This window comes from Fragaria vesca, unplaced genomic scaffold (genome assembly GCF_000184155.1).
Source record: "Fragaria vesca subsp. vesca unplaced genomic scaffold, FraVesHawaii_1.0 scf0512971, whole genome shotgun sequence".
NCBI classification, from domain to species: Eukaryota; Viridiplantae; Streptophyta; class Magnoliopsida; order Rosales; family Rosaceae; genus Fragaria; species Fragaria vesca.
Genome location: NW_004443399.1, coordinates 42,304 through 58,480, shown reverse-complemented (window position 1 = coordinate 58,480; position 16,177 = coordinate 42,304). Strand labels below are relative to the sequence as shown.

Below are 16,177 nucleotides of genomic sequence, written 5' to 3'. Positions count from 1 at the left end.
TTACATTGGTCTATGTATCATACGAACCAAGTTGGAGCCTTGGACACAAGCCATTTGGTCACGGGTTGGCATAACAAAAGATCTCAACCCTAGACTGGTTTGAGCGCCAAGACAAATGCACAATCTCAGTTGTCAAAAGAAGCTAGTTTGAAATACCAAAGAACTTACTAAAATATAATAATAAGAACTTCTGAAACTTTAGACAACTTTAGGACTCAGAGAACAGGATAGCAAGCCAAGCTGCTATCCTCTGTGTAAAACAGATGATATGCAGATGCATGAGATACCTGAGACCATGAGAGATGTTCATTGACTTCGAGCTTGTTTCTTGACAGTAGAGACAGCTCTTCAGGTGTTTTGTTGGGATAGAAGGACTGCCAACTATCCTTATACCTTCAAGTTTACAAAGGAATACTACCGGATGACACAGTGGTTGCCATAAAGAAGTCGAAAGGTACAAGTGCCATGACCCAAAGTGATCAATTTGTTAACGAAGTGATTATCCTTTCTCAAATTAACCACATAAATGTGGTGAAGCTATTAGGTTGTTGTTTCGAAACAGAAGTTCCTTTACTAGTATACGAATTCATTACCAATGATACTCTTTATGAGCACATTCATAAAAGAAGATCACCTCTCCCTTTTGAATTACGAATGAAGATAGCAACTCAAAGCGCAGAAGCACTGTCTCACTTACACTCCTCAATTTCCACACCAATCATACATCGAGATGTGAAAACGGCAAATATTCTGTTAGCTAATGATTACACGGCGAAAGTGTCAGATTTCGGAGCTTCCCGTTTGGTTCATTCAGGAACTGATATGCAAACTTTGGTGCTCGGGACATTGGGATACCTAGACCCTGAATATCTGCAATCAAACCAGCTAACAGAAAAGAGTGACGTTTACAGCTTTGGAGTTGTCCTGGTGGAACTAATAACAAGCAAAGTGCCACTTTCTAAAGATAGATGCTTAGCAAGCATCTTTGTGGTTTCCATGGAAGAAGATTGGTTGGATCAAATTCTTGACGATGATATAGTGAACGATGGAAACATTGAGACGGTAAAGAAAGTGGCCAATCTCGCAAAGCGATGCTTGAGGGTAAAAGGGGAGGAAAGGCCTACCATGAAAGAAGTTGCGAAAGAGCTCGAGGAAATAATGAGTGTCACAGCAAAACATCCGTGGGGACTTAATGCTAGTCTCTGCGGAGAAGAGACTGAGTACTTGCTCGGGTCATTCAATTCAGACGGTTACGTCGTTGGTGTTGGAGATGATTGCAGTTCTAGTGGTCTAACCAGTGGTACGGCCAATGCATATGACAGCATGCAAAAACAACTGCAGTTGATGCCATATGGTGGTGGACGTTAGTTGGATCGGTGTCGCTTGTATGTATTTTAGTATGGTTGTTTCTGTCAGATAAGTGCGTTTTCACATTTTGCAATTGTTGTATGTAAGTAATCAAGTGTGGTCTTACAGTCTTACTGGTGTTCTTTTCCTGCTATTGTGCACATGCACTTAGCAAGCAACTGGATTTGCCTTAGCTATGAGGTTAAGGCCTTTGCCTTTCACACGTCCACTAGTTGAGGAGACATGTATATTACATAATATGCAAACTAGGTAGATATGTATTACACTAGTTGAATTTGCATGCCGTCACTAGTTTTCGCTTGGAACATTTCCACCAGTCATGTCATATTCATATATACTGCAAATTAGAAAATTTCCACCAGACATCGTATTGCAAAAAGAAATTGTTTAATTCCATTTAAATTACTTGGCACCTTGACGACTTCATCTTAATGTCTAGAAATTGACATAAACCAATCAACCAAACAAGTTACAGCTTCAAAAACTTCTAGTCTCCTACCTCAACTTGTCACCGTGGTCATCAACTGTAACGGAAAACGAACCGTAACATTGACATTGCATAGAAAAATTAGTTTCTTCACTTCCTTGCATAAATTTATCGGTGAAAATGGAAGTTGTGCCCCGTCAGTCAATTTATAGTGATGTGTGATCAGAAAACAAATCACGTATAGGCAGAAGGGTCCTGGCTTGGCAAATGAGGTACCTCAAAGCTTTCCTTTTCTTGAAACCGATTGATCTCATAACTTGTGCTTGACTTTGATATAACATCTCTTCTATATTAACTGCTTGCATATAAACTAAAAGATACCAAGTTTTTGGGCTTACCAAGTGGCTCCTGGAAATAAGAGAGACGACCAAGACATTTTGACTCGTTCACAACCTCTTCCTGCCATTTGTCTACAAAAAGAGAGCTTGCAAGCACAACTTCAGAGTCTTCACTCATAAGAAATACAGTTCAAACGTTTATACCTCTCAATTTAAGTACTGAATCAATTGGAGCAAGCAGGTAAACAAGTATGCAATCCATACTGCTGGTAGTACTGGTTCTCCTCGCATTTGCGGCAGCGGACAAAGAAGCAGAAGCAGCTGAAGCCCTCCCGCCTCAAGCCCTTCCTGGCTGCACTGACCACTGCGGCAATCTCACCATTCCATATCCGTTTGGCATAGAAAAGGATTGTTACATGTCAGAAGACTTTTCTGTCCGTTGTAACACATCCGCTGAACCTCCAATAGCAACGTTGGGAGATGGTAACATCGTTATTACCAACATATCTCTGGCTGAGGGTGAGATGCAGATACCGCAGTTTGTAGCCAGCGATTGCTATAACAGCCAGGGCGAGCGTTCTAACTTTCTAACAGATCTCTGGGTGCGTCCTTTCACCGTTTCTCAAACTAGAAACAAGTTCATTGCCGTTGGTTGCGACACTTACGCAATTTTCAGAGGCTACCGTGCCGACGAAGAGTGGTTAATGAGCGGATGCATGTCCATATGTGACAACCGTGAAAGCGTCGAACAGTCTTGCTCCGGTGTTGGCTGTTGCAAAACTGACATCCCTATCGGACTTTTCAACTACACTGTCAGACTGGACAGTTATTATAATCATACATACGTACTGGACTTCAATCCATGCAGCTATGCCTTCATTGTGGAAGAAGGCAATTTTACCTTTTCCCCGAATACAAGTTTCCAAGATCTGTCCAACATTGAAAAGCTTCCCATGATTCTGAATTGGGAAATTGGAGAAGTTTCATGTGATGAAGCTCAAAAGAAAGATGACTACGCATGCAAGGCTAATAGTACGTGTGTCGATCGGACCATCAGCAATGACCGATCTGGTTATATTTGCCAATGCCTAGAGGGTTATCAAGGAAATCCTTACCTCCCTGATGGATGCCAAGGTGAAATATGCACTTGATATCTAATTTGTTTGTGTGTGTGTGATTCAGTGCTGCAGCCAGAAATTAAAAGTCTATCTGATTTTGGGTTGATTTATAAAATGCGTTTCCTGATTTTCTTTCAGATATCGATGAGTGCAAGGTTTCAAACACCTGCACCAATGGAAAGTGTCAAAATTCACCTGGAAGTTACTCCTGCAGTCCGTGTGACAGAGGGTACATAAGCAATGGAACGAATCATCAAAGTTGTATTCAGGAGATCCGCAAAAAACAATCAAAGACGACGCTCCTGCTTATTGTATCATTGAGTATGTACTATTTCTAATCTCATTGCGAGTTTGCCTCCATAACCACCATTATTGATTGTTGACATATATGTGCAGGTGTAACGGGGGGCTTCTTGGTTCTGTTCGTTGGAATTTCTTGGATTTGTTGCGCAATGAAGAACAAAAAGCTCAAGAAACTCAAAGAAAAGTACTTTCAAGAAAATGGTGGCTTATTGTTACTACAACAACTCGCTAACCATGGAGGCTCAGTGGAGACAACAAAAATCTTCACCGAAGAAGAACTAGAGAATGCAACAAACAATTACCATGAGAGTGGAGTCCTTGGAGAAGGAGGCTACGGAACAGTTTATAAAGGAGTACTAAAGGACAACAAAGTAGTTGCCATAAAGAAGTCAAAAGGAGGTACCTCGACCCAGAGCGAACAGTTTGTTAACGAGGTGATTGTTCTTTCTCAAATCAACCACAGAAATGTGGTGAAGCTACTAGGTTGTTGTTTGGAGACAGCAGTGCCTTTACTGGTATACGAATTTGTCAACCATGGCACTCTATACGAGCACATTCATAAAAGAAGATCATCACTGTCATTTGAACTGCGAATGAAGATAGCTGTTGAAACAGCTGGAGCACTAGCATACTTACACTCCTCCACATCAATGCCAATCATACATCGAGATGTGAAAGCAGCAAATATACTCCTGGATGATAATTATACAGCCAAAGTGTCGGACTTTGGAGCTTCACGGTTGGTTCCTCTAGGTCAAACCGAAATACAAACTTTGGTGCTCGGGACATTTGGATACCTAGTGTTTTGGCCACGATCCTCAGCAGGGGTAGAGAGGTAACTTGTGCTACCAAAAGTAAATTAGGGTTTGCAGGGCGCGCCACCGCGCGGACGCGGAACGAGAACGGTGCGCGTTCTTGACTTCTAACCAGGCGAAGGAGAGCTCCGGTGTCACCTCGCGGGCGAGGAATTACGAGCAAACTTCTAGTCACCTGTGAATCGATACTCACTGTTCGAAGCGAGCAGAGCAACAATTAGGAAGGAGAGGCGAGTCCAGACGGGCTCTGAGAACTAAGGCGGGGTGCACTTAGAACTTTAGGGTTTCGAGGATGCTCGAAGACTTGCAGTTGTTTTGTATGATTGATTGTGTGTGTATTTGTTGTCATCAAGCTCCCTTATATAGCACCTCGCTTAATCACAAACCCATTTGGATTCAACTTGCCAGCGACCTGTGTTATCCACGTGACGCGTGTCACAATAGACTAAGGTTAGACTCCTAACGCCGCCTCGCCTCGCCTCGCCAAGTACTGTAGACTCCTACGCAAACTAAACGAGAATCTCACGAATCTCGCGGAGCAGCAAAGTCTTCGCCAAACATCTACCTCGCTCGCTGTCAAAGCTCGCCACCTCTCATGGGCTTCATATTAAAAAAGGCCACAGGTATTGGCCCAAATGTTATCCAGAACTATCACGAGTCCTGGACCAAAAATCTCGCTGGGCTCAAACATTGCCCCCTAGGCCTTGAGCTTAAACCATTTCGCAACGGATAAGCGAAAAGGCCTTAATAAATATGTTACGGAAATTCGAAATTCGAAAGGTGCTGACGTTTCGGCGTCATCGCCTCCCTTCATCATTACGACTGTTCGAAATTTGAAACGTGTTGACGTTTCGATCGTCATCGCGTCTCTTCACTACGGCTATTGATTGAAAAGACGTTACGGTCCGTCCCTTTATAAGCCTCGATGCGGGTCCCCACATCTTACCATCACTTTCCAACCAAACTTTCTCTTTCTCTCTGCAAACAACAAACCTCACCGCCGCACTTCGCCCAACCCAGAAAAATGGTTCCCAAACCGGCTGTTAGAGACCCAAATCTTAACCTCACGGCGGCGATCTCCTGGTCAACTAACTTTGCTCACCGCTTTAGCAACAACCCTCCTCAAGGGACACCTATTTATTTCCTTGAAACAGGAGCCGCCCTGCTTGGCCCGACGCCATCACGGCCTTTGTCAGCCGCCGACCTCAACCATTATGCTGACTCTGTGCGCCGTCCTATTCTTGCCCAACGCCGCGAACCGGGAAATTTCGCCTCCTGGTTTCAGTAGGCCCGTTCTCACACAAACATCCGGGTCGGGGAATGGCCCACCGCCACCGGGGAAGACCGAGCATGGTATGCGGCTCGCCAAAAGACCGATCAAACAATCTGGGAAGCAGCAGGCATCCGCGAGGCCATTGCCTTAAGTTTCTCGCTGCCCCCTCATGCTGATCGAGCACCAATTGCCGCTGCAGCTTGTCTATGGAACAGTGCCACCAACACCTTCGATTTCTCTTTCGGACAGATGAGTGTTTCCCTGCTGGACATCCTTGCCATCACAGGGCTGCCCATCCATGCTAAGCCATATGTGCCAGGCGACTTTGCATCGACCGAATTCACGTACTCCTGCAACTTGGGGGCTCGCCGCGCCCTGAAAGGCTCGTATGCAGTATGGAGGAAATACTACATCGGCCATGCAGAACGTCATGAAGGAGGTATCGCTTTCCTTGAATATTGGCTTGATAAATTCGTATTCTGTGGCAGCGCTCATAAGCCTACAGGGAAATGGACCAAACTAGCCGAAGCACTCTACAACGGGATCGAAGTAGGGTTAGGGCAGTCTGTGCTGGGCGCGCTCTACCGGACCCTTCATACACTCTCCCTAAAGCCCTTCCATCTCTCTGCTGGTCCGCTATGGGTTTTGGATTTATGGATGCAGCTATATTTCCCGCTCTTCCAGCGGGCTCCACTTGAGTTCCTATCCGAGGAAGAACTGCTTGGGTTCGCTGTGTGTAGGAACTCCGCGGATCGGACTCCTTTGTCCTTCTTCGCCAGCCTCTCCATCTTGTACAATCAACTCGAGCCGCCCCCTACCATAGACATGATGGTCCGCCGGCGCCACCCTGAAGTCTTGTTGGCGGGGTTCTTCCCTTGCTCCGACTCGGACTCGGATGCCAAGACAACTTTCATGAGGGCGACCTCGTGCTGCGACCTTCAGCTCGCCGAGGATGAACAAGGCTTCGAGCTCTATGCTCCCAATCACTTCGCCAGGCAGCTTGGCTTTTTCCAAGGGGTCCCTTATCCACTCTTCCATTCAGTGAACAAGTACACATCCTGGCGCAAGATCGGCGAGACGGATCGGGTCACTCCGCTGCAAAATATTTTTCCTCTCACTCCCGACTTGCTCGAAATTGAGCCTTCACTAGGCGTTGACCCCGCCTACCTTTCTTGGTGTCGATCTCTGTCAGACAACAACTGGGAATTTCCAGATGACGCTGTTTTTGCTGCCATCTTTGATCCACTGTACAACAAGCTGGGTGAATCGGATCGCGTCGTCCTTGATGCTCAGCGCGAGCGCGCGGAGGGCAGCCAAAGGACTCTGACAAGGTCTAGGCTTGGACCCCCGCCAGTTCCTGCTACTCGCCGTTAGACCGGGATCGTGATTCGAGAACACGATTCTGCACCCGAGGTAAGCTACTAACCAATGTAATTCTCATACCGCCTTTACTACTAAAATACTTCCTCCTAATTCTCTCGTTTACCTTTACAGGCTGTACCCTGCCGGAGATCGGCGAGGAGACCCGAGGCTACCGGAGATAAGGGGAAAGCACCTGCTCAAGAAGAGCTCGTGGCGGAACATGATGGTGAGACTGCTCCCATCATCCCTCAATCAACAAACGGAGAAAGCTCTCGCAAGCGCCCTGCCGAGGACGAGGAAGAGCTGCTAGAGGAAGAACGATATCGGCAAGAGTATGGTTTGGTAAGCAAATTTTCTTCAAGCCGATCTTACCAAGGCCAAAAAAAACGACTTACTAACTTTGCATTTGATAGGTTCGCCGCCGCATCCGTCCTCGCCTCGCCGCTATTGAAGGAGAAACAGGGATAGTTGAAGTCCCTATCCCGGAACCAGTGGTCGAGGAACAAACCGCGTTCATCGAGGAAGTGAACGTGCTGCCCGTTTCCCCAATCGGCGTTGCCAGCGAAACTGATCCTTCTCCAAAGTTTACCTTGGTTCCTGCTCGGGGCGAGGGTTTCGACCGAACTAACCTACTCTCTGACTTCACTGCCTCCTTGGCGATCCCGCCAGAGGATATTCAACCAGTGTTTGAGTCTTCTCCTTTGCAACCAGACTCAGTGGCCCAGACTATTGAAGCAACAACAGACCCAACGCGATCTGAGGTTCCGCCATCCGCTCCAGAGAGCGAGACCGTTGCAGAGGTCGAACCAACTACTCCGGCCCTAATGAGAACATCTGGCGAGGCGGTTTCTTCTTTGGCTATCCGGACCGCTCGTCTTCGGGCCCGGGTCACCCCGCCTGCCGATCCAGAGATCATTCGCTTAGCCCGGAGTTTCTTTCACGGGCTACTACGCCAAGGTCCTCACATGAATGTTTTCGACTTGGTGAGGCGTGCCCGCGAGGCTCATGGAACTCTGATTCGCCACCTTGCCAGCAGCACCCCAGCCTTAGACCATGCTTTGGAACTTATTGATGCTGTCGAGCTGCAGCCTCGCCGAGTTCAAGATGCCGGTGCCCAGTCAGCTGCCCAAGAGGGAGTTCGCCAGGCCTTAAACAATCACATGGCAGTCCTTTTGGCTGAACTTGAAGACGTTAATGTTCCTGAGGCGTCTTCAGAGAACCCATGTATTATTTATGCCCGGCAAGTGGAGGCCTTGGAGACCCAGATAGCGGAGCTGCAAGCTCAACTTGCTCAAGCTCGCCAAAACCTTGCACAAGCTGAAGACACAGAGGCTCGTGTGCAGGCTGTGGAGGAGACCCAAGAGGCTTTGGACTCAGCTACTGCCGCTGCGGATGAAGCCCAAGCCCAGTTGGATGCTGAAGAGTTGGCCTTAGAAGGCCTTCTCCTAGACTTGTATAGGGCTTCTAGGCGGATTTAGGCCCAGTTAGTATTGTGCCCCTTCTGTATGAACCTTTATAAATAGTAATATTCTAATATCCACATGGAAATCAAATCTTTCCCGCTTTTGTCAAATCTTCCTTGTGTAAAAGCTGCTTTTCCAGGAAAAAATCTTTTTCTGAGATTTGGTGGAGGTTTCCAATGCAACTGCCTGCTTGGAGCGTGGGCAATTATCATGGAATGACGCATCCAACTTTACCTCCAAAGCTCACATCTCGGAGCAAATCGCTGCATGTAAGACATTTGTCAAAGGGACAAATCGGCCTCTTTCGCCTATAAAAACAAACCTCTTGGTTGAAGTGAGGCATCAACCGAGTCTTTTACACCCACTGCCATGGGTTTTTCTCCCCTTCTCCTCATCTCACTGTCTTTGCTTAAAGCAAAACCTCCAATTTCTAACTCTACCCCTCGTTCCTTTTGAGTCTGAAAATCTACTCTCAGGCCGGGAGTGAGTCTGAAAATCTACTCTCAGGCCAAGCCTTTGTTTGGACAAACAAATGGTCCAGGTGCCTTCTGCCTTGCCCCAGCTGTTCTGTCCAAACGTGAGGTTCTTGAGGTTCCGTACCCGCTTGTGCTCTAGGCCCCGGCCAGTGTCCTTGACGCACCTTCGAGGTGTGACTGGTAGCATGAGGGACCCCGGTGTCCAGGCTTGTGCCGGCCTGAGGAAGCGGGACGTTCGCCCGCCTTAACCGATGAACGCGGCGGCGGTGGAGGCCTCTTCTTCAACCCTGCAAGACATGCGGGTTGAGGTTATCAATATCGTTAGACCTAGTTTTTGAATGTAAACATTTCATCCTTTCCATCAATGTAATTGCTTCGGCCGCAAAGCCACGTATGGAATCTGTATTAGGAACGCCAAAGAGGGGAAAATAAATAAATTTATTTTTTAAGGGCCTCTGGAATAGGCCCCAATCTTGTACTTGTCTTTGTGTTTAGACTTTGCACGTTTACAGAAAATGAAGAAAATGGATGAACTTATTTCTTAGGGCCTCTGGAATAGGCCCAAATCTAGCACTGGCCTTTTTAGGCTGGTGCGTTACAATTGTTTGCTGTTTCTTCTATCTCGGGTTGCCCCTAGTGCTGGGCTGCGAAGCGAGAACGCGATGGCGCGTAGCACTATTGACAGTGGTGACGGGCTTTGGGGAAGGATCCTCGCGCTCCCAAACTCCAGCAATGTGTCGTTTGAGGAAACGGCCATTAATAGGATTGCGATGAATGGTGCCGTCTATGTCGCGTAAGTGATATGCCCCCTTGGGGAGTATACGATGAATAATGAAAGGTCCCTCCCATCGGGCTGACCACTTGCCTCGGCCCTCGGTTTTTTCCCCGAGTGGAAGGACAGCGCGCCACACCTTTTGGCCCTCGGCATAACTTCGTCCTCTCGTGACTTTGTCGTACGACCGCGCGATGCGCTGTTTCTCGAGGATAAGATTATTGAAAGCGGTGACGCGGTGTTCATCGAGATCTTCAAGCTCCTGCCACATAGCCTGGACGTAATCTTTGCCAAGTAGTTGGTGTTGTTCCTGGACGCGGAGCGAAGCTATATTGATCTCAAGGGGGAGGACGGCATCATGACCATACATAAGAGCATATGGGGTAGTGTCCGTTGGGCCGCGTCTTGAAGTGCGGTAAGCCAACAATATGTGGTAAAGCTCTTCATGCCAGACACGTGGATTTAACTCCAGCATCTTCCGGAGAATGCCAAGGATGACCTTATTACTGGCCTCGGCTTGGCCGTTGGACTGTGCATAATATGGTGTAGAGTGGAGGAGTTTGACTCCATAGTTGTTTAAATATTTAACGACGGAATCGGCCATGAAAGCTGCCCCCCTGTCCGTAACGATGCACTCCGGAATACCAAAGCGGGATATAATGTTGCGGAAAATGAAGTTGCGGACTGAGTTAGAGGAGGCAACCTTGAGCGGTTCTACTTCGACCCATTTAGTAAAAAAATCGGTGGCGACGATAATGAACTTATGCTGCTCAGAAGAATATGGATGAATAATGCCAATGAAATCCATCGCCCATCCGCGACCCGGCCAGGGTTTAATGATAGGCTGTAATGGAATGTTGGGTATGTGTTGCACTGGTCCGTGGGCCTGGCAGTCTTGGCAACCTTTGGCAAAGGCGATGCAGTCTTTTAAAATGGTCGGCCAATAGTATCCATGGCGCCTGATCAACCAACGCATTTTTGGCCCTGCCTGGTGCGAACCACAAACCCCACAATGTACTTTGCGCATGAGACGTTTAGCCTCGTTCCCATATACGCAGCGAAAGTCGTTGCCGTCTTCTACTCGCCGGCGTAGTTCGCTATTTCGTAAAACAAAGTTTAATGCGAGGAAACGTATCTGCCTTGAGTGAGCGGCATCAATGGGATTCTGGAGGTAGGCGATAAATGGTAGCCGCCAGTCCTCATCGATAGGGTCTAAGGTCGCGACTTCGGGGATGTCGGTTTGAAATTGCCCCCTTGTGATGAAAGAGGGAAGGGTACGGCGCTCGACTTTGAGCAAACGTTCGCGCACGCCATCGCGCAGGGTAAGGCCGGACGCTACTTGGGCGAGCTCGTTGGCGGCGAAGTTGAACTCGCGTGGAATGTGCTCGATGTAGACGTCTTCAAATTGATCCAGTACTGCAAATGCCTTACGCAGGTATGGTTCAATGGACAAGCTTAAGCACTTGAACTTCTCCACCAGCTGGTTGACGACCAACAGAGAATCGCCAAAGACCTGGATTTCGCGGACTCCTAAGTCCAACAAAATTTCCAGCCCGATGATGAGCGCTTCGTATTCGGCCTGGTTATTAGTGCATTTGAAATCGAGCTGGAACGAGTAGGAGAAGCGATCCCCTGCGGGATTTTCTATGGCTATCCCTGCTCCGGCTGCGGTTTCAGTTCGTGATCCATCAAAGTAAAGGGTCCATGGAGCGAGTGTTACAGCAGCGAAATCTAACTCGAGAAACGCCGTGAGCCCTGAAGGTGGGTGATGAGCTAGAAAGTCTGCTATTGCCTGTCCTTTTACTGCCTTTTGCGGAACATATTGCAACGAGAATTCGGACATGGCCAATATCCACTTGCCTATGCGTCCCCGTAAGATAGGGCGTGAGAGCATGTATTTGACCAGGTCGGATTGAGCGATCATAACCGTGGTAAAGGCAAGCATGTAATGGCGCAGCTTGCATCCCGCAAAATATAGAGCGAGACACAATTTCTCCATAGGTGAGTAGCGTGTTTCGCAGTCAGTTAACACCCTGCTGAGGTAGTAAACAGCGTGCTCCACCTCGTTTTCGTCGTCTTGGGCCAAGAGGCCGCCGATGGACAAGTCAGCCGCGGCGATATAAAGTTTAAGCGGCAAACGTACGTGAGGCGGGATCAAGACTGGTGGGTTGGTAAGGTAGTCCTTGATTCGATCGAAGGCCTGTTGATGTTGGGGTTCCCAGACGAACTCGGTTGCCCCCTGGAGCTTGAGTAGGGGTGAGAAAGGTTGAACCTTCCCTGCCGCGTTTGATATGAAACGGCGGAGGAAGTTGATTCGCCCAAGCAACTGTTGAAGCTCATTCTTGGTGGTGGGAGGTGAAGCGGTGATTACCGCCTCCGCCTTGTCCTTTGGTATTTCAATGCCCATTTGATGTACTAGAAAACCAAGGAAATCGCCAGCTTCTGCGAAGAATACGCACTTGGCGGGGTTCATCTTCAGGTTATGTCGGCGCATCCGTGTAAACACTTGGCGCAGGTCTGCAACGTGGGTTGCTCGTGTTTTGGTTTTGACCACCACATCATCAATGTAAACTTCGATCAACTTCCCTAAAATGTCATGAAAGATGAGGTTCATGGCGCGCTGGTATGTTGCCCCCGCGTTCTTAAGGCCGAAAGGCATAACAACATATTCGAAAGCGCCGGCAAAACCAGGGCATCGGAAAGCCGTCTTGTGGCGATCTTCCTCAGCGACGAGAATCTGGTGGTATCCGGCTGTTCCGTCCATGAAGGACAGCACTTCGTGCCCCGCAGCTGCGTCGATGAGGAGGTCGGCCACAGGCATAGGGTATATATCCTTTGGCGTTGCATTGTTTAAGTCGCGGTAATCAACACAGATGCGCATTTTGCCATTTTTCTTACGGACGGGGACAACATTGGATAACCACTGGTTATATTTCGCCACGCGAATGATACCCGATCGGTGCATGTTTTCGATTTCTTCCTTGACGACGATCTGAGTCTCAGTTCGCATGAACCGGCCGTCTTGCCGTACTGGACGGCGGTCAGGATAAGTTGGCAACCGGTGGAAAACCAAATCCAGGGACAAACCAGGCATGTCCTCGTACTTGTCGGCAAAGCAGTCCCTGTATTCGTGTAATAGGGTAAGAAGGTCTTCTTTTTCATCCTCCGCCAGCCTATCACTGATGGAAATAAGTAAAGGCTTGTCTGCTGTCCCTACGTCAACTTGTGAGATGGGGTCGCGGACTTGAGGTGGTGTATCGTCCAAAGCGGCGGGTGATAACTGAATAGTTTCTTCCTTGGTATCTGTATAGTCCACCACTTCGTCGACATATTCCATAGTCGCGACCTTGTCGTAGGCTTCGCGTTCTGCCCAGTACGAAAGGAGTCTTTCGCACAAGGACTCGCCAGCCTCGCGTGTCTCTTTTGAGAAGGCACTATCCATCAGAGCGGGGTGTGGAATCGGCGATGGTGTGAGGACGTTGCAAATCGTCCTTCGCCTGGGTAAGTCCCCATCGCGCTAGGTTGGAGGCCGTTACCCCGTATGGGCGACCTTTGTCATCGACTCCTTGTACGTCCAACGGGCCCAGGTCTGTGGTATAATATCGGGCATCGTTGAAGTTGGCGGAAATAGAAAATGGCCGCGGGTCGGCTTTGATGATGACCGCTTCTCGCTTCACGGTGTCCCAGATCATGAGTTCTTGGTGCATGGAGGAAGGCACGCAAAAACTTCTGTGGATCCAGTCTCGGCCGAGGATCATGCTGTAAGAGGAAGAGCATTCGGCTACGAAGAAGGTGTAAACCTGTGATGACGGCCCGACCTTAACTCGTAAAAAGAGTAAGCCTAGGGTCCTGGACACCTGACCGGTGAAGTTCTTGACTGTTAAAGAAGTAGTCTAGATCATCGAGCGCGGGATGTTTAGGAGTCCCATGGTGCGGGTTGTAACAACATTGACCGTAGCGCCTGTATCGACCATGACTTTGTTGATCATCTTCCCTTCGATTTCAGCCGTGATATAGAGTGGCCGCATGTGAGTGGCCATGTCTAAGGTTGGTGTGGAGAAGGTAAGAGTTTGTTTATGTGTGATGCTGCTTGTAATCTCCACTTGCGGGGCCTCGTCGGTTAGTGCCGGAAGTGGTCCCATTTCGCTGCTGCATGGCGGGGGTATGTTACTGACACCCTCGCTGCTGACTGGAATATCCGCCGCACTGCAAGTTGTATTTGGCGGAAGAGCATATCTCTCCGATATGAAGAAAACCATCCCCACTTGAAAGGAGAATTGTTTGTGAACCGGGACCAGCGGAGAGTGTATGACCCCGTGTTCCCCTTCGAGCACCGCGAAAGCGTCTGCTTCGCGGCAAAACTCTTCTTCTGCCAACCATCCTGAGACCTCTACCATATTACAGGTGAATGAATCCGCCTGCTCTTCTTCTTGGTCTACTTCAAGGTTAAGTCGTGATTCGGAGTGTGCCTCATCATCCGCTGAATTCTCGCGGAATCTCTGAGCCATCTGCACAACGAGGTTAGGACTAGAAGGCACCTGTGCGGCCACTGGTGGCTCCGGAGCCTTTGTTTGCCGCGGACGCCACACTGTCTTAGCGGAAGGCTGCCGATCCCCTGCTAGTTGTTTATCTGGCATCACGGGGGCTTTATCGTTGTCCGCCTTTTGCAACCGTTGCAAGGCGGACACTCGGGGGACCATCCGAGCCTCGGGTTCTGGTGTAGATCGTGCCTGAGGCAGATGTGGTTGTGGTGGCTCTCTGTTGGTATTGGCCTCCGGATTTTTAGGGTCCCGGCGCCGTGAGGGCTGAGGCGGTTCGCGCTCTGTTTCTGGGGTCATTAACAACTTAGGCCTAGGACCAGTAGGTGGTTCCCTCCTCCTCTCAGGTTCCGATGTTGGAGATAGCCTGCGCCGAGGAACTTGTGAGTTCCGTCTTCGTTCCTGTTCCGGGGACAATCTGCGCCTGGGAGCTGAGGAATCCCTTCTTCTGACATGTTTAGGAAACTGCCCGTACCTGGAACGTTGTGGATCCTTACGCCTTTGAGGTTCCGGTGATGGTCTGGGTCTAGAAGGTTGTGGATCCCTTCTCTTTTCAGGTTCTGGTGACGGTCTGGACCTAGAATGCTGTAGGTTCTGCTTCGGTGGAACCGTGAGTCGACAGAAGACGTTTGCCTTGGGTGCTGGCTCGTCTATGAACTGCTCGCAAATCATTGGGGGTGTGACAGGCGGCATTTGAAGGAATGTGCGCAAACCCTCTGCCTCCCTCCACATCCGCTCAGGTGTCTGAGCGAGCTGTGAGGGGCGTACAGCGCCCTCGTCGACAACACGTAAAGCCCGCATGATGCTGCAGTACCGTTTTTGGAGTTTTCTTTTTCTGGCCTTGCTGATGGTAACTGCCTTGCCCCCCTGCTGCGTGTACCAAACCCCGTCCTTGATTGATGATTTGGACGTTGGGGGAATATAGGGGTCGGTCAAGATACCTTTACGAGGACTCTGGACCTCGTTGTCGTGACGGTCACTGCTGGAGTCCGACACGTCCATGTCGCTTTTGGCAGGGGACGAAGGTATTTTTTCTGTCCAATGTGTGTGGACGAATGTCTCAATACGTTCTATCCTCCGCTCCAGCTCTGTTCGGGTCTTAGGACTCATAGGCTGGTAATGTTCACTAGGGGACGGTTTGTCGTCCCTTATGACTGCTTTGCCCTTATCCTTGCAAGAGGGGCGGTCTGGTTCAGGCTTAGCGACCAACTGCTGAGCCGGGTCGTCTACTTTCCCCTTCCGGCTACTTGGAACAGAATTATTATTCGCCGGCCGTTTGCGATGTCGGCCTGGCGGTTCACGTAAACTTGTATTTGGTGACAAGTCTAATGTTATTCTTCAGTGACCGACACGAGGCCACGCAATGTCAACTGTTGTGATCATATAATCGCCCTTATTCTCAAAGTGAATGTACCTGAGATTGAGCCAATCTTGAACCTAGTCTCTGAGTTGTTGGCATTCGCAGGTTCTATGCCCCCAGCTATTATGGAACTTGCAGTGAATGCGCCCTTCTTTGTACTCTATGTAAGGCAAGGAAGCGGCCACTGTGACGAGTCCGTCATCAATAAGATCGTCTAAGACCTCGTGAGCAAGGTCGACGTTGTAGGTATATTGGCGACGCGGCTGACGGGCATCATCGTCGCCTTCCTCGCGGCCCCTTTTGGGTGCCCGGCGTCGATCTTCGTCCTCGGCCTGATCGGCCCAGTTTATTTTGACCATGCCAACTACAGGCGGGAAAGGGTCTATATCGACCAAAGAGGCGGTACTACCCGGAGTTTTCATCTTTAGTTCGCCAGAGTCTAACCATGTTTGTAATTGGTCTCGAAGTTTGACACAATCTTTAGTGTCATGATTGTAAACATTGTGGAAGGCACAGTACTTCTTGTCCTTCAACTCTTCCTTGGGCGGGATCTTATGATCCAGG

The 16,177-nt window shown here is 49.0% G+C and overlaps 3 protein-coding genes across 3 annotated transcripts; 2 read left to right on the top strand and 1 right to left on the bottom strand.

The window, feature by feature from the left end:
- The first annotated feature begins 654 nt into the window (after positions 1 to 654).
- Positions 655 to 1,368, top strand: LOC101297399 (wall-associated receptor kinase 3-like). Its single transcript, XM_004309544.1, has one exon. The coding sequence runs from the start codon at positions 655 to 657 to the stop codon at positions 1,366 to 1,368; it is 714 nt and encodes a 237-aa protein (XP_004309592.1).
- A 1,016-nt stretch (positions 1,369 to 2,384) lies between these two features.
- Positions 2,385 to 5,793, top strand: LOC101297108 (wall-associated receptor kinase 2-like). Its single transcript, XM_004309543.1, has 4 exons — positions 2,385 to 3,267; positions 3,316 to 3,480; positions 3,648 to 4,330; positions 5,524 to 5,793. Exons 1-4 carry the CDS (start codon positions 2,385 to 2,387, stop codon positions 5,791 to 5,793), a joined length of 2,001 nt encoding a protein of 666 aa, XP_004309591.1.
- Positions 5,794 to 9,560: 3,767 nt separating this feature from the next.
- LOC101296828 lies at positions 9,561 to 13,052 on the bottom strand. The gene has a single exon (XM_004309542.1). It carries the CDS (start codon positions 13,050 to 13,052, stop codon positions 9,561 to 9,563), a length of 3,492 nt encoding a protein of 1,163 aa, XP_004309590.1.
- Positions 13,053 to 16,177: the final 3,125 nt, after the last annotated feature.